Source organism: Leopardus geoffroyi, chromosome C2 (genome assembly GCF_018350155.1).
Source record: "Leopardus geoffroyi isolate Oge1 chromosome C2, O.geoffroyi_Oge1_pat1.0, whole genome shotgun sequence".
Classification (NCBI taxonomy): Eukaryota; Metazoa; Chordata; class Mammalia; order Carnivora; family Felidae; genus Leopardus; species Leopardus geoffroyi.
This window is the reverse complement of record NC_059333.1, coordinates 56,075,639-56,099,301: the sequence shown is the minus strand read 5'-3', so window position 1 is coordinate 56,099,301 and position 23,663 is coordinate 56,075,639. Positions and strand designations below refer to the sequence as shown.

General features: G+C 37.1%; 1 protein-coding gene across 1 annotated transcript in view; it reads left to right on the top strand.

Moving 5' to 3' along the window:
- The window catches only part of MORC1 (MORC family CW-type zinc finger 1), a 152,681-nt gene that overhangs the window by 7,527 nt on the left and 121,491 nt on the right, over positions 1-23,663 (top strand). The window contains exons 5-6 of the mRNA XM_045500974.1: positions 384-489; positions 18,635-18,760. Of these exons, the coding sequence (XP_045356930.1) occupies positions 384-489; positions 18,635-18,760 (232 nt within the window). The remainder of the gene's footprint in view (positions 1-383; positions 490-18,634; positions 18,761-23,663) is intronic.

The following is a 23,663-nucleotide window of genomic DNA, read 5'->3' as shown; positions in this document are numbered from 1 at the left end:
AACTCATCTTTGTTTTTATGTGCATTGGTTTCAGTTCCACCAACGAGAGCTTTACCTATAATACAAATTTAGCTCAGACTCCTCCAACTATTTTCATAATGCAAATTATGAAAAAAGTGCCAAAGTTTAAGAATCCACGTTGAGAGACTTACAATGAATTGAATAGGAATAAACACTTTCCCGTAGAAACTCAACACCCTGGAAGAAAGTGGAATGTGCTGTAAGACGTACATCTTGGAACTTATCCAAGCATATTATTTACTGAAGTTTTGAAGGAAATTTGGTCGAGAGTAGGCTTAATTCCATAGATGAGATAATAGCACTATGACTAATATTTGGTGTTGTTACAATACTGACAAGGCAAACATCCTTTTTTGTACTAGGTACTTTGCTGGTTATTTATAACTTGAAGCTTTTGCTTAGCGGAGAGCCAGAGTTGGATGTTAAGACTGACAAGGAAGATATGCTGATGGCTGGGGCTCTTGAGGAGTGAGTAGTATGTGTGTTTCACAGAATGTCTCTCAATAATGGCAGTATCCTGGTCCTATGTCTGAGGCCACTGGGCCTTAGCACTGAGGTAATTCATTTTACCCCAGTTACAGATGAAGAGAGTTAGGCTGGACCATTGATTCCCAAACCTGGCTGACCCTCTGAGTGACCCAGACAGCTTCTTAAGTATAGGATTTTGTCTTATCCCAGACTTTGCTGAGTCAGAATCTCCAGATACCAGGCGTAGGAGTCAATATTTTTCACATGTTGCCCAGGTGATTTCGAGGTGGCAGCACATTTTGGAACCACCGGAATAACACCTTTAAGCTTCTCTAATTCTGAAACTCTTATTTTATGAATACTAAAACTGAAGAAAACAGAGTTCATTATTCGTTACATATCATTAAAAATGGGCATCAGTATGGTGTGGAGCAAAAAGAAATATGACCAACTGACAATTAAGAATGGCCTTATGAACTTCACGCTTGCAGTTTATAAGTAAATAAATTGACACATTCATTTTTCTTGGCTATTAGGAATCTATATGAAACAGAATAAGGAAGGATTGGGGAGCATGAATGAAAATTGTGGAGAAATAATGCAACAGTGACCAAACCTAAGTTTCTCCAAAGTAACTTTGTATTTGAAACTTATCAGCTTGGACATGCACTTTCTTAGTGTCAGAACTCTAGAGTTACAAGGGATTTTGAAAGAGTTAAATTCAATCTGATTCATTTTAAATACTGATGTTTGGTGCAAATCTAATGAGAGCAGCAAATATGAAGCATATATGAAATCTTAAATTTTCTGGTAGCCACGTTAGGAAAGGTAAAAAGAAAGAGGTCAAATTAATTTTAATAATGTTTTATTTAATCTGGTATATATAAATTATAATTTTAATATGAAAAATATTAATGAGACATTTTATACTTTTTTTCCTGCTAAATCCTTGAAATCTAGTGTGTGTTTTGTACACATAGCATGTATCAATTTGGAGCAGTTTTCTAGCATGGCCAATAGCTACCATATTGGGCAGTGTAATTTTAGACTAAGGTATTGAGACCCAAGGAAAGACATAAACTTAACAAAGAACCTATTTTTGTTTTGTCTTTGAGGTGAAATTTGAAAACCCCTTCCCCAGTTAGAAAATTTAGTGTTTGATAATGCTTCTAGATGATCTTTTCTACTTAAAGTTTTTTTTATGATTTATATTTTTCTTATTTCATTCTAAAATGTGTAATTCTTAATTTACACAGAAATGAAGGGTTTTTGTCTTGGAAAAAAAAAATCCAGCCTCTTTATTGTTATACAAATGCTGGGAACCCTTTTGGCAGTATTAATACACCAAGATCAGAAAGGAGGCCCAGAACGGTTACTGGCACATCCATTACCATCTCCCCCTTTCCTGCTGACCCTACCTTTCTGCTTAACAGCTGGTTCCAGAACCAATATCTCATGCTACTTAAAAGCTTTGGGACTAAATTTTCAAGCAGTTATCTGTCAGAGTGCCTTGGCATTTCGACACTAGTGTCAGGAAACAAATAAAATTATTAGAGGCATAATTAGACAGCTAATTCTTTGGGAAAAAGTTTTTACTGTTTCCAGATGGTTTAATGAAGTCAGAAGCTTCTTAAGTCATTTAAGCAATTAATCACAAAATGAAAATGCGTCAGACCCAGGGTACGTACAGTTTAATTTAGGAACATTGACCACATTGGATTTGTTTGTTTGGTTGGTTTTTCAACATTTTTCGTAGTTTAATCACAAGAAAAGCTTTTTAAAGATGGGTGGGGCATTTTGATGAGGCTGGATTGTTGTAAAGAGGAGATGTCATTTCTGTACCAGGGGCGCTCTCTATTTCATGGTTTCTGATATGAGTTTCATGATCGTGCCAAGGAGGGACAGCAGTATCACCTCCTGGGGGGGGGGGGAGTAATTATATATAGGTTTCCCCTCTGAAAAGCCAGTGGGCTCTGACATTAACCATTAACCCAGATCCTCTTTACTAAGGGACTAGGAAAACATGGACTCTTGTGGCTGAAAGGATACTCTGGTCAAAGATGGATCTTTTTCTGACTCTTCTTGCACTTACGACTTCTGTTATTTGAACTTCTAAACAAGTGCAGTTTACATAATCTTGGTTTTGAGAACAGGTGGTTTGTAATATAATAACTCCTTTGCCATTTTTCTTGTGGTTATTGTGTCCCCTTAAACCACTGAGCATGATTCTTCCTCTGTTCAAAACAAGTCTCAAACCTTGGAACTATGCAATTTCCACCTTTGGTCTTAGATGGTATGGTCCTGCTGATTCTGAAAATCATTTAATTTTCTACATAGAAATAGGAAAATTCAAGCTTTCAGGCTTTTTTTTTTTTTTGGTCTCAGAGAAGAGGTTTTTCTGATACTATTTTTTATTCCAATTTTGTTTATTGTAAAAATATATATAATATATAATACACACACACACACACACACACACACACACACACACACACACACACGAGGGAAGGAGGGGCCGATAGAGAGGGAAGACAGAGGATCCAGAGCAGACTGTGTGATGACAGCAGAGAGCCCAATGTGGAGCTCAAATTCACGAATTGTGAGATTGTGACCTGAGCCAAAGTTGGAGGCTTACCCGACTGGGCTACCCAGGTGCCTTGGGTGTCTTTCCTTCCTTCCTTCCTTCTTTCCTTCCTTCCTTCCTTCCTTCCTTCCTTCCTTCCTTCCTTCCTTTCCTTCTTTCTTTCTTTCTTTTTCTTTCTTTCTTTTTCTTTCTTTCTTTCTTTCTTTCTTTCTTTCTTTCTTTCTTTCTTTCTTTCTCTTTCTTTCTTTCTTTCTTTCTTTCTTTCTTTCCTTCCTTCCTTCCTTCCTTCCTTCCTTCCTTCTTTTTAATGTTTATTTATTTTTGAGAGAGCGAGAGAATGAGCAGAGGAGACACAGAGAGAGGAGACACAGAATCTATAACAGGCTCTGGGCTCTGAGCTGTCAGCAGAGAGCCCGATGTGAGGCTCGAATTCGTGAATTGTGAGATCGTGAGCTGAGCCAAAGTTGGAGGCATACCCAACTGAGCCACCCAGGCTGCCCAAAAGTGAAATGATATTTTAAAAAATTGTAAAGAAAATAATTTGTATATCATAATTTTTATTCAATTCTAGTGTTTTTAAGTGTAATTTCTCATTTTTCTTTTTCATTTATGATTTGCTTCTGAACTTACGTTATTATGTAGTCTGGGTAAGTCTCATAATAATTTCTTGATAAGTGGTTTTACGATAGTCCATTAAATTGATTCATCATAATTTACATAACAATTTCTGTATTTTTGGATAGTAACATTGGTCCCAGTGTTTCACATTATTTATGGATAATATTGAGGTAAACATTTTCATGCAGATGGATTTTTTTTTATTCTTTTGAATTGTTTTTTTAAGACAAACTCCCAGGAATGGAATTACTGAGTCAAAGTGTCTGAACTTTCATATAGTTCTTGTGAGTATTTGATATCAGGGTTTTTTTAAAAATTTTTTAATGTTTATTTTTGAGAGACAGAGACAGAGTGCAGTTGGAGGAGGGGGAGAGAGAGAGGAAAACACAGAATCTCAAACAGGCTCCAGGCTCTGAGCTGTCAGCACAGAGTCCGACAGGAGGCTCGAACTCGGGAACGGCAAGATCGTGACCTAGGCCGAAATTGGAGACTTAATCGACTGAGCCAGCCAGGCGCCCTATTTGATATTCGTCTTAAACTTTGCAATCAATACCCTTTATTGGCTTTGCACTGAGGCTCTACAGCAGTATATCCGACCTTTAGCAGGGCCCTGTTTTAAGATGACAGTAATCTCATGAAAATTTCATTAGGAGTGATATTCAAGCACATGGGCAGTGGCATGTGCTTTGGCAACATGAGTCTAAAGACAGCCTGTTTTTACTTACATTAAAAGAGAATATGTAGACAGAAAAGTCATCTCAGAATTTCAGAATCAGATGAGGCAGAAGTTTGCATTTAATGTGTGATATATTAAATCAGAATTTGAATCTGTGAATGTGACATGTGGGGAGTGCCAGGGAATCACAGAGTTCCATACATAACGATATACAGAAAGTAGGTTATATCTGCAGGGAAAGAATCTGCCATATTAAACTTAGGCAAAGTGCCCTAAAAGGGTAGAAGACAACATGAAAAATAGCTTTGTAAGAAATCAAAAGGAAGTTAAGAGTTTGCAACAAAGAGGCAGGGGAAGGGCTGAGAATACTGAATATTAAAAGAGTAGTGAAGTAATAACAGAAAACAAGATGTTTCTTTAGGGCCAGCCTAGACAATGTTTGTTTGTTAATTCATGTTTTATGTTGTAATTTTTGGAACTCTGGACCAAGTCCTGCATCTCAAACTCTTGCAGATTTTTCTCCACTAAGTTTTTTTTTTTTTCTTCCCCCTTTGAGGTAGTCAAAACAAAATCAAGTCAATTTGTTCTCTCCTTCCAACTGGTGGCTGTTAGTAACCTTTAGCCACAATCACACAGATGATTAAAATCAGAGTGATTTCCAGAGGTCCTCTATTAAATGTTTATTTACTTATTAAAAACATTATTTTTTACATTTTTATTTATTTTTGAGAGACAGAGAGAGACAGAGCACAAGTGGGGGAGGGTCAGAGATAGAAGGAGACACAGAATCCGAGGCAGGCTCCAGGCTCCGAGCTGTCAGCATAGAGCCCAATGTGGGGCTTGAATTCGCGAACTGTGAGATCATGACCTGAGCCAAAGTCAGATGCCTAAATGACTGAGCCGCCCAGGTGCCCCTATTTATTTTGAGAGAGAGAGAGAGAGCGCTTGTGCAAGCAGGGGAGGAGCAGAGAGAGAGGGAGAGAGAGAATCCCAAGCAGGCTCCACGCCGTCAGCATAGACCCTAACACAGGGCTTGATCTTACGAACTGTGAGTTCATGACCCGAGCCAAAATCAGGAGTTGAACACTCAACTCACTGAGCCACCCAGGTGCCAGAGAACCTCTATTGACTGAATGCAGTAGGACTGACCAAATGGAAGATGACAGGTGGTAGATGGCTCTGAGATGTCAGTGCCTGTAATGCCTCACAGGTGGTTACTGTAAACTGGAATGTGCAAGATCCATAGGGTTGGGATTCTCCTTCAACATTCCTTATCCAGAGAGTCTATCTTTGGCAGGTATGGAATTACTCTCTAATCTAGATGTTTTAAATTTCATTCATAGGACATAGAATTCTTTATGTGGACACCAGTATGGAATTAACAATTTCAGAACTGAGGTTTTGAAATTTCATATAAGATATACCACCAAAAAATCCTGGATCCGGGTGTTAGTTTTCTTTACTCTCTCCCGTGTCCCATTCTTCCACCTGGTGGTCCAGCACCTGGTCCAGGAACAGTAATCTTTGGGGCAGAGGTTGGGGTGAGCCTCCAATGGTACATAAATATGAGTTTCTTGAAAACCTCTCAAAAGTGCATAGATACCTAAATCAGTGTAACATTGCTTTCTCATTCTCTACCCCTGCTCCTCCAATCTCTCTTCTACTATAGAAATAACTCTGCAACTTGGGCTTATTGAAGTGTGTCATCTAGATTTTTCAGTACTTTCCAGTTTATATTGAAGTCATACTTTTTTCTTCTTAGCTTTTTCTTTTGAAATAATTTAGACTTTTCAACAGGGTTGCAAAGATATTACAAAGAATTGTAGTATACCTTTCCCTCAGATTCCCTAGATGTTGATAATCTACCATACTTGCTTTATCATTCATCCTGCCCCTCTTCTTTTTGCACGCAGTAGGGACCCATGCATTCCTTTTAAGGGTAATAATCTATCACTATTAGTATTAACGTTGTAGCTAAAGTTGTCCTAGATTTGGCTAGTGGGAGCCTATTCAGGCTGATCTTATGTTCTTTTGATGTATCACCATCAGTATTGAATATTTTTGTACTTTTTGGCATCATAAGATATTCTAGGCTCATAATATACTTCTGCTGCTGTAGTAATGCGACAATAAGCCATTTTTCCAAGGAATCCTTTTTTCTTTTATTGGATACTCCTATACCTCACTTTTAAGCAACTTTTAAAAAAGTGACTGTAAAGTAATAAATAACTGTACATTGGTATAAAACAATATTTGCATGATATCATAGATTGGTATACATCATACTTAGATTGACGTCACTTTTTCACTATTTTAACTAATGCTAATCTTTATACTTACATTTTTGGGCACTTGCATGAGTATTTCTTTAGTATTGATTCTCAGGATAATATTGCCAGATTAAGTGGTAGTAATTTTAAATTTATTTATTTATTTATTTATTTTTTATTTTTTTATTATTATTTTTTTTAATGTTTTATTTATTTTTGAGATGGGGAGAGACAGAGCATGAACGGGGGAGGGGCAGAGAGAGAGGGAGACACAGAATCGGAAACAGGCTCCAGGCTCTGAGCCATCAGCCCAGAGCCCGACGCGGGGCTCGAACTCACGGACCGCGAGATCGTGACCTGGCTGAAGTCGGACGCTTAACCGACTGCGCCACCCAGGCGCCCCAGTAATTTTAAATTTAAATAGATAGTGGTAAGTTGCTGTGCAAAAAGCTTAAACTATCTATGCACCCAGCCAATGATCTGAATTTTGTCAATGGCCCCATTTTCATCAAGATTTGACATAAACTAACTTTTAAAATTTTGCCAGGTAGATTAAATATTTCTCTGAACTTTGTTTTCTCCTGATTATTGACAGTATGGGGTATATTTTAATGTTTTTTGGATGCTTACTTTGCTTCCATAATTTGCTTGTATCTTTTGTTTATATTTGTATGTTTCTATTACGTAGTTTTAATGGTTTTTAGGAACTTTTATTTAGTTATTACTTTGGATGTTAAATATGAGGAACATTTTTTCTTCAATCTGGCACTTGTCTTTTCTTTAATTAAAATTTGTATTTAGGTAATTGTAGACTCATAAGCAGTTATAAGAAATAATATAGAGAAAGCCTGTGTGCCCTTAACTCAGCTTCCCCTATGCTGGCATTTTCCTAAACTGTAGAACAATATCACAACCAGGATGCTGACACTGATATAATCCATCTGGTGCAAATCTCCAGTGTATCAGTACAAGGTTCCTTCCAATTGCCTTTTATAACCACACATAACTCCTTCTCTCTCCCCACTTGACTTTTAACATTGTTAGTACTGTCCTTTGTCTTAGAGAAATTTTTGATATTTTGGGGTCAAATCTGTCAGTATTTTTCTTTATGAGTTTCTATCTTTATGAGTTTCTTTATGAGTATCTAACCTCAGATAGGTTTTCCTTAACCAAATATATCTTCTTATCATTTTAAAAATACTTATGGTTTACTTCTATAGCTTTTGAATCTATCTGGAATTTGTTTTTGCACATGATACGAAGTGTGTGTGCAGAGGGGAGGATGGATTAATGCTTTCTAATGTATGTAGCATTTTTAAAATCATTCAGCCTTTCCTACTTACTTGAAATGCATCATGAATATAAACTAAATTCTCATCATTTGTGGATCTCTTTCTAGATGACCTATTTCTTTTCATATATTTTTTCTGTTCTTGCTTCATTAGAACTTTTTAATTGCTATAGCCTTTATAATGTGTTTTGATATTTGGTAGGGCAAGTACTCTTTCACTGTCCTTTTTGAAAGTGTTATGATTGTTCTTGCACATGTTCTCCTCCATATGAATTTCAAAGTCAGCTTTTCAAGTTTTATTATAAAAAATTCTCTTGGGACTTTGATTAGTAGTCTATTGAATTTATAGCTTGACGGAGGGAGAACTGACATATTTATGTTTTGGTTCTTATTTCAGTCTTCTTTTATATAGTTGAGTGTAATTTTATATCATCATATATGCCACAGTAGTTAAGAATTTTGGTGGTTAGATTGTATGATTGTAGTTATATTTTTAAGTTTTTGAGGAACTACCATGCTGTTTTCCAGAGTGGCTGCACCAGTTTGCATTCCCAGCAGCAGTGGAAAGTGTTCCCCCTTTTCCACATCCTTCCCAATATTTCTTGTTTCCTGAGTCGTTCATTTTAGCCATTCTGACAGGTGTGAGGTGGTATCTCATTGTGGTTTTGATTTGTATTTCCCTGATGATGCGCGATGTTGAACGTCCTTTTGTGTGTCTGTTAGCCATCTGAATTACTTCTTTGGAAAAATGTCTGTTCATGTTTTCTGGCCATTTCTTCACTGGATTATTTGTTTTTTGGGTGTTGAGTTTGATAAATTCCTTATAGTATGATTTTGCTTATTAACCCTTTATCTGATCTGTCATTTTCAAATATCTTCCTCCATTCCGTTGGTCGCCTTTTAGTTTTGTTGATTGTTTCTTTCACTGTGCGGAAGCTTTTTATCTTGATGAGGTCCCAATAGTTTATTTTTTTTTTTTTTGTCTTAATGGAATTCTTTTATCTTTGATCATTAAGTGTGATATTTGTTCTAGTTATTTTTCCTTTTCTTTTTTTTTTTTAAATTTTTTTTTTCAACGTTTATTTATTTTTGGGACAGAGAGAGACAGAGCATGAACGGGGGAGGGGCAGAGAGAGAGGGAGACACAGAATCGGAAACAGGCTCCAGGCTCTGAGCCATCAGCCCAGAGCCCGACGCGGGGCTCGAACTCACGGACCGCGAGATCGTGACCTGGCTGAAGTTGGACGCTTAACCGACTGCGCCACCCAGGCGCCCCTATTTTTCCTTTCATCAGTGCCTTTTGTCAAGCTTAGTAAGTCATTTTATTTCTAGTTTATTGAGTGATTTTTATTTATTTTTCACATTAGAAAATTGGTGTCAAGTTTCAGTCAGTGGTTTTTTGACATCTGTTGAGATGATTCAGTTTTGTTTTTCTCTTCTAATCTGTTAAAGTAGTATACTATGAAAGTTTGTGATATTCAACTGTCATTCTTCCACTCCTACAATAAACCCAGCTAGTTTATGATGTCTGTGGTCTTATCACTGTGTGTTTTTATTACCACTTTTATTACTTTTGAATTGTGCTATAACTGTTAATCTATTCAGATTTTTAAGTTCTTGGATCAAATTTGTCATTTATAATGTCTTATAAAAACATTCATTTTATTTAGATTTTCAGATTTGTTGATAAGGAATTTTACATAAAATATTCCTATAAAACTTCTGTTTCCCCAACCTTGTAGTTGTGTCCACTTTTACTACTTTTATTGCATGGTATGTCATCTCTTTTTCTTGGCCAGAGAGGCTTAGTTGTTTCAACTGTCTTTAAAAATAAAATAATTTCAGATTCTTATTTATTTTGTATTTCTCTATTTTCTCCTACTTTCTGTAACGTTGTTTTATTTTACTTGTCCTGCTTCCTTGAGGTGTATCTTTTATTTGTTTACTTTCAATCTCATTTTCTAATCTAAACAACTAAGGCTTTTATGCATCCTCCCAGCACCACCCCTGCATCGTGGCTGTATTCTACAGGTTTCAAAAGTAGAACTCTCATTATTGCTTATTTCTAAATAGTTTACAGATTCCATTTTGATTTCCTCTTCAGCTCAGGAATTACTTTCAAAAAGTATTTTAAAAATCTACAAGTACCTAAATTTTGTGTGTGTGTGTGGGGGGGGGTGGGTGAAATATCCTTTTATTACTGTTATAATTTTATTATACAGTGATCGGAGAACATAGTTTGCATCATATCGGCTCTTTGAAATTTGTTGAGATTTCTTGTGGCCTAATAATGTTTTAAACATTGGAAAAATTGTGACTCTCTGAAAAGATTTTGTAACATCAAGCTTTTAATTAAATTATTTAAATCTTCCATTCTGCCTCGCCCCCTCCCTGCCCCCCAGCTTGATCCCCCAATTTCTGAGAGCAGTATGAATCTTACAGTGCCTATGGTTTTGTCTATGTTTCTTGTATTTCTTCTAATTTTTGCTATATATGTTTCTGAGTCATTAGATTTATGGCATACACACATTTTGTTTAAGTGAACCTTTATTTTATTTTATTTTTTTTAATTAAAAAAAAATTTTTTTTTAACGTTTATTTATTTTTGAGACAGGGAGAGACAGCATGAACGGGGGAGGGTCAGAGAGAGAGGGAGACACAGAATCTGAAACAGGCTCCAGGCTCTGAGCTGTCAGCACAGAGCCTGACTCGGGGCTCAAACTCACGGACTGCGAGATCATGACCTGAGCCGAAGTTGGATGCTTAACCGACTGAGCCACCCTGGTGCCCCTTAAGTGAACCTTTATTAATGTAAAATATCCCTCTGTGTTCCAGTGATACTTTCTAATAACTTTGTTTCTGTTTTTGTCTAACATTAACCTATGTTTGCTTTATTTTGGTTAACTTTTCTTACCACATAGTTTTTCACTGCTTTATTCTCAGCAGTGTTATTTATTTTTCAACTTGTCTCTTATAAATGGCATGTAACCATGGGGCGCCTGGGTGGCGCAGTCGGTTAAGCGTCCGACTTCAGCCAGGTCACGATCTCGCGGTCCGTGAGTTCGAGCCCCGCGTCGGGCTCTGGGCTGATGGCTCAGAACCTGGAGCCTGTTTCTGATTCTGTGTCTCCCTCTCTCTCTGCCCCTCCCCCGTTCATGCTCTGTCTCTCTCTGTCCCAAAAATAAATAAACGTTGAAAAAAAAAATTAAAAAAAAAAAAATAAATGGCATGTAACCAGATTTGTTAGCATTCACTCTGAGTGCTTCTATCTTTTAATAGGAAATTTATCTAGTTTACACTTATTAGGACATCTGCTATAGCTGGACTTACTCTGCCTTCTCATTTTATGTTTTATATTTACTTCTTTGGTTGTCATTTGTTTGTGGTTAGGTTTGTTTGTTTAATTTGTTGCCATTTGCTTGTGCTTGGGTTTAATTTTGTTCTGCCTTATTTTTTTCTCTCCCCCTTTGTGAGATTGGTTGAGTTGTTATTTTTTTGTCAAGAAGGATGATTCATGTTTTCCCATTCAGATAGTCTGAAAATTATTTGTTCCATGCTATTCTTTCAGAGTGGACTGCCTTTATATTTTAAATAAATATATCAAACTTAGTTTTCTTATCAAAGTGTGGAGTTAAAAGTGTTATCTATCTTAACTCACAAGTAAGTCAAGGCTTTGGTATGCTTTATTTCTCTCCCTTACCAGTTCTACCTTTTTCTGATTATTTTATTTGGATTTATTTATAAAATTTTATAATATTATGTCATACCCTGCATAAGTAATCATTTAGACTCAATTATAGGATTTATTATTTCTCTTTGCTTACCACACCATCTTCCATCCTGAATCTTAATTTACTCATTAGTTCATTTGCTGGATTATTATTGCTCAAGGAATTGCTCAGATAATTATTTCAAAGTCCATTGGATGTAAACTTTTGGAAGCTTTGTATCCTTAAAAGTATCTTTATTTTTCTTTTCTTCCTCAATGTTTGTCTAAATGAATAAAGAAACATTGATTCAAAAGTAGTTTCCCTCAGAAATTATTGCTTATTCGATGTCTTGAATCCATGTTGTTTATGAGAAGCCTAATGCAGATGTGATTACTGAATTTTTATAAATTGCTCATTTTCCCCACCTTGAATAGCTTTTAGGAATTCTTGTAACTTTAAATAAAATTCCACAATGTGTCTAGCTATGGGTTTTGACTTTTTAAAATTCTTCATACTCAGGACTCTTGTACTGAGAATTCTTCGATGACATTTCTTACTTGTTTATTGTTGGTTCTGCCTTCGAGTAGATTCAGACCCAACCATTTATTACCTCCTCTACTGCTGTGATCCTGGTCAAAGCCATCATTGTGTTTCGCCATACTTATTATGGAGGGTTTCCCACCAAGCCACAGGTCTCTCTCAGTTCAGTAAAAACTGTGCCACCCTCGCTGTTCTGTAGCAGCCAGAGCAGTCTTTTAAAAACTCTCTGTGTAAAATTCCCCAATGACTTCCCATTACACTCAGAGGAAAAGCGAAGGTCTTTATAATGTTCTGCAGCATCCTGCATGATAAAGTTCTCTGTTACTCTCTAACCTCCTTTCCTCTCCCATCTTCTCTAGGAACACAGGCCTCCTTACTGTTCTTCCTTGGGCTTCCTTAGATTCATTTTATATTCCCTCATTCAGTAGATATTTATTGAGTGTCAGGACCTGTTTTAGAAGCTGGGTATATATCAAGGGAAAAAACTACAAATATCTTACCCCAAATGGCTTGAATTCTGTTGAGAGAGCTTTCTTTTAAAAATATATTTTTTCAACGTTTATTTATTTTTGGGACAGAGAGAGACAGAGCATGAACGGGGGAGGGGCAGAGAGAGAGGGAGACACAGAATCGGAAACAGGCTCCAGGCTCTGAGCCATCAGCCCAGAGCCCGACGCAGGGCTCGAACTCACGGACTGCGAGATCGTGACCTGGTTGAAGTCGGACGCTCAACCGACTGCGCCACCCAGGCGCCCGAGAGAGCTTTCATTCTAGTGATAAGTTATCTATGGTCTCTGAAATTTAGTCTTGTCATGTATAAAATGGTGCTACATGGAACATGATCTGCTTAATATGAATGCTGTAGAAATAGAATAGTCACAGTACCTAGCACACAGAGGTTCTGAGTACATCTTAGTTCCCTCCATTCTGCTTTTCCCTACAATACTTCTTTCTAGCACCTACTATTGTAATGCCATGGAAACTAACCTAGGGTCTGATAGCTAGCTAGCACTGAATTGAATGCCAATGTCTAGGTAATTTTCTCAGAATACATAGATACTTTTTTTTTTTTTTAATTTTTTTTTTTTTAATTTTTTTTTTCAACATTTATTTATTTTTGGGACAGAGAGAGACAGAGCATGAACGGGGGAGGGGCAGAGAGAGAGGGAGACACAGAATCGGAAGCAGGCTCCAGGCTCTGAGCCATCAGCCCAGAGCCTGACGCGGGGCTCGAACTCACGGACCGCGAGATCGTGACCTGGCTGAAGTCGGACGCTTAACCGACTGCGCCACCCAGGCGCCCCCATAGATACTTTTATTGGAAGGTACCAGCACTCTTCTTAGTGGGTTCCACTGTCCTCCATCCTTGAAGATCGTTGCGGATTTTTATTAGGGAAAGAGGGAGTTTTAGTTTTAGGAAATTTTGTGAAGTGCTTTTGTTGAAATCTCTTTCGGGTTCCAAATTGTGAAGACTTGGTCACTCCTGTAACTCATGTAAGCATTGTACTTGTTCTGTTATGCATGTGATTTCCCTGGGCCATGTTGCTTTTGTGACTTGTCTTCTTAGCATTATAAATATGTTACATATTCAACTTTAAGAGAACTTGCAAGAAAGGACAGATTCTAGTTAAAAAAAAAAGCATGTTGTAGAATTGGCTGTCATCATAGTGTCCTGTCATACCCCTGGAATCAATCACGGCTTAGGATCTCAGGCGGTTAGGAGAACCCATATGACAAAACAGCTCTGAGAGTGATGATATAATATGGAATAATGGAGTTGAAATTTTGTGCTAAGTAATATTTTGAAATTAGATGCCACGTTGCCAGTGTCTTCCTAAATTGACAGTCATTGGGCAGCATTTCATAATGTCTATAGTTTATGTCTTAACTGAGCTGGCTAGGAACACATCAAAAGTTACAGCTTCACATTGTAATGTATTGCTTGCCATACTGTGGTTATGACAGAAACATTTTCATTACATTGCATCACTTATAACTTTTATTTTAAATTACCTCTTTCAGTTGACATTTCTCTTAGGTATAATCTACCCTAAGATTAAATTTGGCTAGCCCCTTCATAGTTCAGAATTTAAGCTAGTTAAAAATCTTTATGCACTTCTTTGTAGTCAAGATAATATAGACCTTGTTAATTTCAACTTTAGGAACTCCTCAGAGATTTTAGCAATAAATTTAGAAAACAGTTTTTGTTATAATATGCAGTATTTTCATGAATAAAAATATGGCACTTCTGAGATATTCCAAAAGGGATCTAATTTAGTCTAGAGTCATTTTTCTCAACTGTGGACCTTACAAGGGCAGTTCAGTGGGAGTCTGTTGGTGCATAGCCAATGTGAATAAATGTAGAGGGTGTCCTGTGAGAGAGTGTTCTGCTCTTCTCTTTCAAGCAACCTTTCTTACATACTACCCTGTCCATTAGGTCTACCATGCAGAGGTTCTCAAAACTTGCAGGGTTAAAGAAATCACCTGGGTAGCTTTAAAAAATTTATATTCTGAGATTCCAGCCACAGAGAATCTGTATTGGTAGATAAGGAGATATGATGCTGACCATGGGACCCCTATTTCTGGCCTTTCTCCTGTCCTTAACAGTTTGGTGACTACACCAATCCACCCATGATATGTCGTGTACAGAACAACACTTAAAGCAGAACATAGCTGTCATGTGGCACTGTGTGTGTGTGTGTGTGTGTGTGTGTGTGTGTGTGTATTGGGGAGCATTCTCTCTTCCTTTCTCTAGTTTATTATAGCCAGTTAAATAGAAATGAGAGAGAAAGAGATACAAAGATAGAGATATGGGCACTTCTGCCAGAGTTTCAGATGGAAAAGAAAGACATTTAGGAGTACACAAAAGAAGAGCACTTCTTGGAAAAATTATGTGAAGTAGTTCCTGATGGGGGGAGAATAACACTGTTTTTTTTCTTAGATCTTTTGAAGATAACTTTATTACTTAGTACATTTGGATTTCAGTTTCCCAATGGCCTTATTTATAAAGATTGAGAGCGTCGTCATTGAAGATGATCAGTCATTAAAGAGTCTTTCTTGTAAAGGGAACCCCGTTGTTCATTCTACATTAAGCCAACACAGTCCTGAATAATTATTATTCATTCAACAAATATTAATGGGTGAGGGTGCTACCTTCATGGGGTTTGTAGCCTGATGGGGATGCAGATAAAGACAGAGACACTACTAAGTGGGAAGTGCTGTGATGGGGAGGCACAGAAGAAGGAGGGGAGCCCCAGAAGTACATGATTCGCCCAATCTTGGGGAGTGAGGGAAAGCTTCAAGAGGCCGTGAGATCTCAAGTTGCATCCTGAAGGGGGAAAAGGAGCTAACCAAAAATTGCCAAGGAATTGAATGTGCTAAGGCATAGGGATAAGAAAGCATGACCCATATCTAGAGAACCAAGAGCGTTCCTAAATGCCTAGACTAAAGCTGGCAAGAGATGGGGCTGGAGAGTTTAGAGGTCATCAGATCATGAAGGACCTCATACCGCATATAAAGTTCACAAGTTATACTGAGTAGCCCATTTCATATGTAGATTTTATATTTAGCCTTCTTCATCTTCTTTCTATCACAGACATCACAATAGCATAAGAAGTATTGCCATTCTGTTTGTTACAAATAAATAGGAACTTTCCAAAGTGGCATGTGTGTAGAAAAGGGTTAACATGGAAGTCTTCGTCCTTAGAAAGTCTAGCTGTCTAGGTTGGGCCTTGGGAACTTGGCTGGTAAAGTTCTGGGAACTTGGCTGGTAAAGGCCCCTACACTGATAGAAAACTTTTCCTAACAATTAAGGTTGGTTTACTATATCTAGTCTATGCAAATAATATGGTTATGCTGGAATTTTGATACATGCTGGCAGAGGGTGCTTATGTGACCACCCCCCATAAAACCCTTCCGTGCTGTCTCTGATGGCTTCCTTGGGCAGAAACATCACACATGTGTTGCTGCATTTTCATAGGTGGGGGAAGAATGCCCTCTGTTTGACCCTGAGAGGGAGAAAACACAAGAAAGCTGCAGTTGGATTCCTCCGGACCCCACCTATCTTTCCCCATTATGATCCGCTGTATACCCTTACTGCATTGCTGTGATAAAACTTTGCCATAAGTGCAATTCTGTGCTAAGTCCCATGAGCCCTTCTAGTGAATTTCCTAACAGAAAGGAGGTCTTAAGCATCACCAACACACCTGCTATGACTATTTACTTATAGATATTGATTGGATGAGTACAAAAAGTGAGTTATAAAATGCTGGAGTACTAGTTTCCTTATTTTGTTTTTGTGTGCGTGTGTGTGTGTGTGTGTGCATATATATGTATATATATATGTGTGTGTGTGTGTGTATATAAGACCCATATATACCCATATATATTGTATATCTATATTTTTTAGAAATTCTTTTTTTTTTTAACGTTTCTTTATTTTTGAGTGAGACAGAGACAGAGTGTAAGTGGGGGAGGGGCAGAGAGAAAGGGAGACAGAATCCGAAGCAGGCTCCAGGCTCTGAGCAGGCTGTCAGCACAGATCCCGATGCGGGGCTTGAACTCACAAGCTGTGAGATCGTGACCTGAGCCAAAGTCGGACGCTCAACCGACTGAGCCACCTGGATGCCCCTGTATATATATATATATATATATTTTTAAACCCAAATTTGTCTAACCCAGTTTGATCTTTCATCATTATTTCTCAAATTATCAAACTTGGCTTTAAATTACTTCTGACTTTTACTTTCAAATGACAGAGATGCGTTAGCTTTTAGGAGAGTCAAAGAAAGCTACTGGCTTTAAGGGCAATTTTTATTTTATTTTTTTATTAAAAAATATTTTTTTAATGTTTATTTTTTGAGGGAGAGAGAGCATGAGCAGGGGAGGGGCAGAGACAGAGAGGGAGACGCAGAATCCACAACAGGCTCAAGGCTCCAGGCTCTGCGCTGTCAGCACAGAGCCCGATGCGGGGCTCGAACTTAGGAACGGTGAGATCGTGATCTGAGCCAAATTCGGACACTCAACCAACTGAGCCACCCAGGTGCCCCAAGGGCAATTTTTAATCAACGGATCCAGAAAGGATTTGAGTAAATGGCAGAAGTCCTTGGAAGACTTATAGTGTCTCCAGGTGACTTTTTTTCCTTATTCTTTTAACAGGTAAGGATTTACTTGATTGTGCAGCATCTGATTATTGTGCTGCACCATAATGCAGACAGCCTCCCTGGTCATATTAAAGATGCATTAGTATTTATGGAGTAAGCCATGGACTAGGTACTTTTTATATAATTTATATTGGGAAATTTTACTCAAGTCTTACTTGAAAAGAATTTCCTTTTAAACAAAAGAAATCCTAAAAGAACTTATAACCAACCAGAAAATCTAATTTCTTTATTTAAACAAAAGAAATCCTAAAAGAACTTATAACCAACCAGAAAATCTTTGGCTTTCTTTCGGGCTTCATGTTCATTTTGGTAAATTTCTTGGAGCTCTCTCCTTTCTTACTGAGTAACTGGCAGTGGTCTGTGACTCTGTTGAGCACTTCCCCTCAGACAGGATTTATGTTTCCTTTCCATCATCTTTGTCTCCCTCTAGGCATGATGGGCATAGGGCTCCCTGCTTTCTACTTGACCTAGTAGCCTTTTCTGGGACCCAGTAGGTAAAGAATGCTGCTTCCTAAGCATACCTGGGTTTGTTTTTGATCTTTATTTCTTGTCTAATTGGCGAAGATTTACAGTTCGTAAATGGACTTTAATATAGAAGGTCCCTGGAGTTAGGATACAGCAACAGAGTGATTTCCCAGCAACGTGCAGTTTTACAAGGTTAGCTTTCTTCGTAAGCCTGTTTACATTGTGTCTGCTCCATTTTACTGCCTTTCCGTCCTTTATTTTTCTTTCTCCTCTCTCACTTACCACATCAGACTTCTCCCCTCAGCTGGCCATAAATACTTAATGCTTACTGCATTTGCAGAATGAAGTTTTATATTTCTTGTTTATAATTTTCCATGTAAATGAAGCATTTTTATTGTTTTTCTCCACTTATATTAACTTCATGGAAACGTTTCGTATTCCTGTGGGCCTAGATTCTTCTTGTTACATTTGAGCAGGGGGATTGTTTTGTTTGTTTGACTTGGTTTTGTCCTTCCGATCCAACAGCTTTAATGGAAAGTGTATTTTCTATTGCTGATGTAAGTCTACTTAGAATTAGTTGCCAACAAAAAAACTGGTTCTAATCAAAGGATAGGTTATTTATGTAGCCCTTTATATCTAGAGGCCTGCCTAATGAGGTTATGTGAGTGTTGCAAGATTCGCTGGAGTGTGTTGTCATTAGGTTTAGAGGAAAAGTTCCTGAAGCTGCTGGTGGTAACCGTCATAACCTGTTAGTCTGGTTTTTTTTCTTCTGAAACACATGGCATTTTTGCATCCTTTATAGTGTGGTCTTTGGTATTTTCTATTCTAGTTTTCCAGAGAGATGGTCATTCAGAGCCTACACATCTGTTCTGTATTTTGAACCTTGGATGAGAATATTCATTCAGGCCAAAAGAGTTCAAACAAAACACCTATGTTATTGCCTCTACAGACCCAGGTAACTCTATCTTCATAGTTTTTATTTTCTAAAATCAATAGGCTCCTCCCCTAAATTGTTTAAGTGATTTGATAGTAAGAATTTTATAATTTGATAGTAAGATTTTACAATTTGATGGTAACATTTTTACTATGGTAAATAAAATTCAGACTGCTTCTGAAAGGTTTACTGAGCAGTAATCACGTGTAACAAATATTTGGCCATAATAGCCACAAATTGCAGGGAACCCTCTTAAATTAGATAACCACTCCAAGTAGGAATTTGTTTTTGACTTATTGAATCTTAGGTGCTTTGATTGTGATCGGTTCCATTATAAAAATCACAGTTCACTTATATTTCTGTTTACACAATTTGAACTATTAAATCATGCACATATGTGGATGTATATTTTATGTATGGAACGAACACATTTATAAACACTGTGTGGTTCAGTTATATTTTAGTTGTTTTTTACATTTTAGCATGAACTTTTTTTATTATACCACAATAAGTCTTGTTAATGTGCATAAGCATACATAGTTATACATTTTTCTTAATGATAAAAACTTTTAAGATCTACTCTCTTAGCAACTTTCAACTATGCATTACAGTATTGTTAACTATGTGGTACATTACATCACCATGACTTAGTTATTTTGTAACCTGAAGTCTGTACCAGCATAAACTTTTTTGAAGCTGATATTTGCATATTTTAAATTTATCTTACCCAACTGTATATGCAGTCAGAAGAGTGTATGTGTGTGTGTTGTTTCTGGGTGGTCATTCATTTACTCACCAAACATTTATCAGAGTCTCCTGTGAGTCCTGAGATTGTGTTAGGTACAAAATATAGAAAGATAAGATTAGTTCTGATTTTGAGGAGCTTAATATCTACTGGGAAAACGTTTAATGTTTGAACACTGTCTCTCTCTATATATGCCTTTTTATATGCATTGTTTTTTTTAATTTTCACAGTGACCCTGTGGGTCATGTTTAATTATCACCATTTCAGAGATAAGGAAATGTCACAACTGAACAAGAGCTCAAATATTCTGGCTCCAAAGTCTTTACCAATTCAAATTCTGTGCTCTTTTCCCCTACACTACACTAACTCTTTATAGTAGACCTACATTTGTTATGTTGTCTTATTTTCATGGAAAAGCAGTGGCTGTCCTGGGGCCTTGCAGTCACTCATATCAATATGCCCTAAGTCTAGTTACCATCTGTCACCATACAAACTTATTACAATGACCATATTCCTTGTGGTATACACGACATGTTCATGACTTATTTATTTTATAACTGGAAGTTTGTACCTCTTAATACCCTTCACCTGTTTTGCCTGCCCCAGCCTGTCCCCTCTCTGGTAACCAATGTTTTGTTTCCTGTATCAGTGAGTCTGTTTCTGTTTTGTTCTGTTTGTTCATTCGTGTTTTTAGATTTCACATGTAAGTGAAATTTTATGGCATTTGTCTTTCTTTGTCTGACTTATTTCATAAAAGCATAATACCCTATAGGTCCATCCATGATTTTACAAATGTCAAGATTTCATTCATTTTTATGACTAATATTCCATTTGTGTGTGTGTGTGTGTGTGTGTGTCCACGCACACATGCGCGTAGGTTGCTTCCATATTGTGGCTATATTGTAGTAAATATTGCTACAATGAACACAGAATTGCATACATCTCTTTGAATTGGTGTTTTTGTTATCTTCGGATAAATACCCAGAAGTGGAATTTCTGGGCTGAATGGTAGTTCTTCTTTTAATTTTTTGAGGAACCCCCATACCATTTTCCACAGTGGCTGTACCAGTTTACATTCCCACCAATAGTGTACAAGGGTTCCTTTTTCTCCACATCTTTGCCAACACTTGTTATTTTTTGTCTTTTTGATGATAGCCAGTCTGACAGGTGTGAGGTGATATCTCATTATGGGTGTTATTTTTGCATTTCACTAATGAGTAGTCATATTGAGCATCTTTTCATGTGTTTCTTGGTCATCTGTATGTCTTCTTTGGAAAATTGTCTGTGGAAGTCCTTCACACATTTTTTTAAATTAGGTTGTTTGGGTTTTTTTTGTCACTAAGTTGTGTAAGTTCTTTGTGTTTTTGATATTACCTCCTTATTGATTGTTTGATTTGCAGATAGATTCTCCCATTCAGTAGGTGGCGTTTTCTTTTTTGGTGGTGTCTTTGTCTGTTTTTGGTATCAGAGTAATGCCTCACAAAATGGGTTTGGAAGCATTCCTTCCTTTCTAATTTTTTGGAATAATTTGAGAAGGATAAGTACTAACTGAATGTTTGTTAGAATTCACCCATGAAGCCATCTGGTCTTGGACTTCTGTTTTGTAGAGTTTTGAAATTATTGATTTAATTTCATTACTTATAATCTCACATTTTCTCTTCTTCGTGATTCAGTCTGGAAGGTTGTGGGTTTCTAGGAATTTAATTTTCCCAGGTTTTCCATTTTACTGGCATATAATTATTTGTTGTAGTCTCTTCTAATTCTTATGTATTTGTGTGATGTCAATTATAACTTTCCAATTTTCATTTCTGATTTTATATATTTGGGCCCTCTCTCTTTTTTTGATGTCTGGCTAGAGGTTTATTGATTTTGTTTATCTTTTTAGTGTTTTAATTTTTTTATTTTTTTTTATTTTTGAAACAGAGAGAGACAGATCATGAGCAGGGGAGAGGCAGAGAGAAAGGGAGACACAGATGCAGGCTCCCGGCTCTGAGCTGTCAGCACAGAGCCTGACGCGGGGCTCGAACTCATGGGCTGTGAGATCATGACCTGAGCCAAAGTCGGACGCTTAACTGACTGAGCCACCCAGGTGCCCCTTGTTTATCTTTTCAAAGAAACTTTCCAGTTTAATCTTTTCTATTTAAAATCTCCATTTCAATCATTTCCTCTCTGATCTTCATTATTTCCTTCCTTCTACTAACTTAGGTTTCATTTGTTCTTCATTTTCTAGTCACTTTAGATATATAGTTGGATTATCTATTTGTGATACTTTTCTTTCTAGAGGTAGGCCTGTATTGCTGTGAAATTCCCTCTTGGATCTGCTTATGCTGCATTCCATAGATTTTGTTAAGTTGTCTTTTCATGTTTATTTGTCCTAAGGTATTTTAAAATTTCATCTTTGAGGGGCACCTGGGTGGCTCAGTTGGTTAAGCATCCAGCTTCAGCTCAGGTCATGATCTCATGGTTTGTGGGCTCAAGCCCCTCATTGGGCTCTGTGCAGATAGCTCAGAGCCTGGAGCCTACTTCGGATTCTATGTCTCCCTCTCTCTCTGCCCCTCCCCTGCTCACATTCTGTCTCTGTCTCTCTCTCTCTCTCTAAAAAATAAATAAACCTTAAAAAAGTTGTCTTTGATATTTTTCTTCATTGACCCATGTTGTTTAGTCTCCATTTGTTTGTGTTTTTCTAGTTTTCTTTTTGTAATTAATTTCTGGTTGTACACCCTTGTGATCATAAAAGATGCTTGATATAATTTCAGTCTTCTTGAATTTATTGAGACCTGTTTTGTGGCCTAACATGTGATGGAGAATGTTCTACGTGCAGTTGAAAAGAATGTGTATTCTCCTGTTTGGGGATGAAATGTTATATGTATATTAAGTCTATCTGCTCTAATATATCATTTAAGGCCAGTGTTTACTTACTGATTTTCTGTATGAATGATCTATCCATTGATGTAAGTAGGGTATTAAAGTCTTCTACTATTATTGTATTACTGTCTGTTTCTCCTTTTATCTATTAATATTTGCTTTTATGTATTTAGGTACAGGTATGTTGGCTGCATAAATATTTATGAATGTTATATCCTCTTGTTGGATTGATCCCTTTATTATAATGTAATGCCTTTTCTTGTCTTGTGTTACAGTCTTTGTTTCAAAATTTATTTTTCTGACATGAGTACTGCTAGTCCAGCTTTCTTTTTGTTTCCATTTGCATGGTATATCTTTTACCATCCCTTCACTCAGTCTGTTTCTGTCTTTTGGTCTTAAGTGAGTCTTTTGTAGGCAGCATTTAGATGGTTTCTTGTTTGTTGTTTTGTTTCTTTTTTTATCTATTCAGTTACCCTGTGTCTTTTGGTTGGAGCATTTAGTCTATTTGCATTTAAAGTGATTGTTAATAGGCATGTACTTATTGTCATTTTATTGTTTTCTGTTTTTTTTTTTTTTTTTTAATTTGAAGTCAAGTTAACATAGAGTATAGTATTGGTTTCAGGAGTACAATTCGCAATTCATCATACATATTCATACATATAACACCCAGTGCTCATCCCAACAAGTGCCCTCCTTAATGCTCATTCTCTTACCCATCTCCCCTCCAACAGCCCTCAGTTCTCTGTAGTTAAGAGTCTCTTATGGTTTGTCTGCCTCTGTTTTTATCATATTTTTCCCTCCCTTTCCCTCTGTTTATCTGTTTTGTCTCTTAAATTCTACATATGAGTGAAATCACATGATACTTGTCTTTCTCTGCCTGATTTATTTTGCTTAGCATAATGCACTCTAGTTTCATCCACATTGTTGAAAATGGCAAGATTTCATTCTATTTGATTGCCAAGTAATATTCCATTGTATGTATATATACCACATCTTCTTTATCTACTCATCAGTTGATGGACATTCGGGCTCTTTCCTTAATGTGGCTATTGTTGATAGTGCTGCTATAAACAGGGGTGCATGTGCCCCTTCAAATCAGCATTTTTGTGTCCTTTGGGTAAGTATCAAGTAGTGCAATTGCTGAGTTGTAGGATAGTTCTATTTTTAATTTTTTGAGGAACCTCCATTCTGTTTTCCAGACTGGCTGCACCAGTTTGCATTCCCACCAGCAGTGGAAAGTGTTCCCCCTTTTCCACATCCTTCCCAACATTTGTTGTTTCCTGAGTTGTTAATTTTAGCCATTCTGACAGGTGT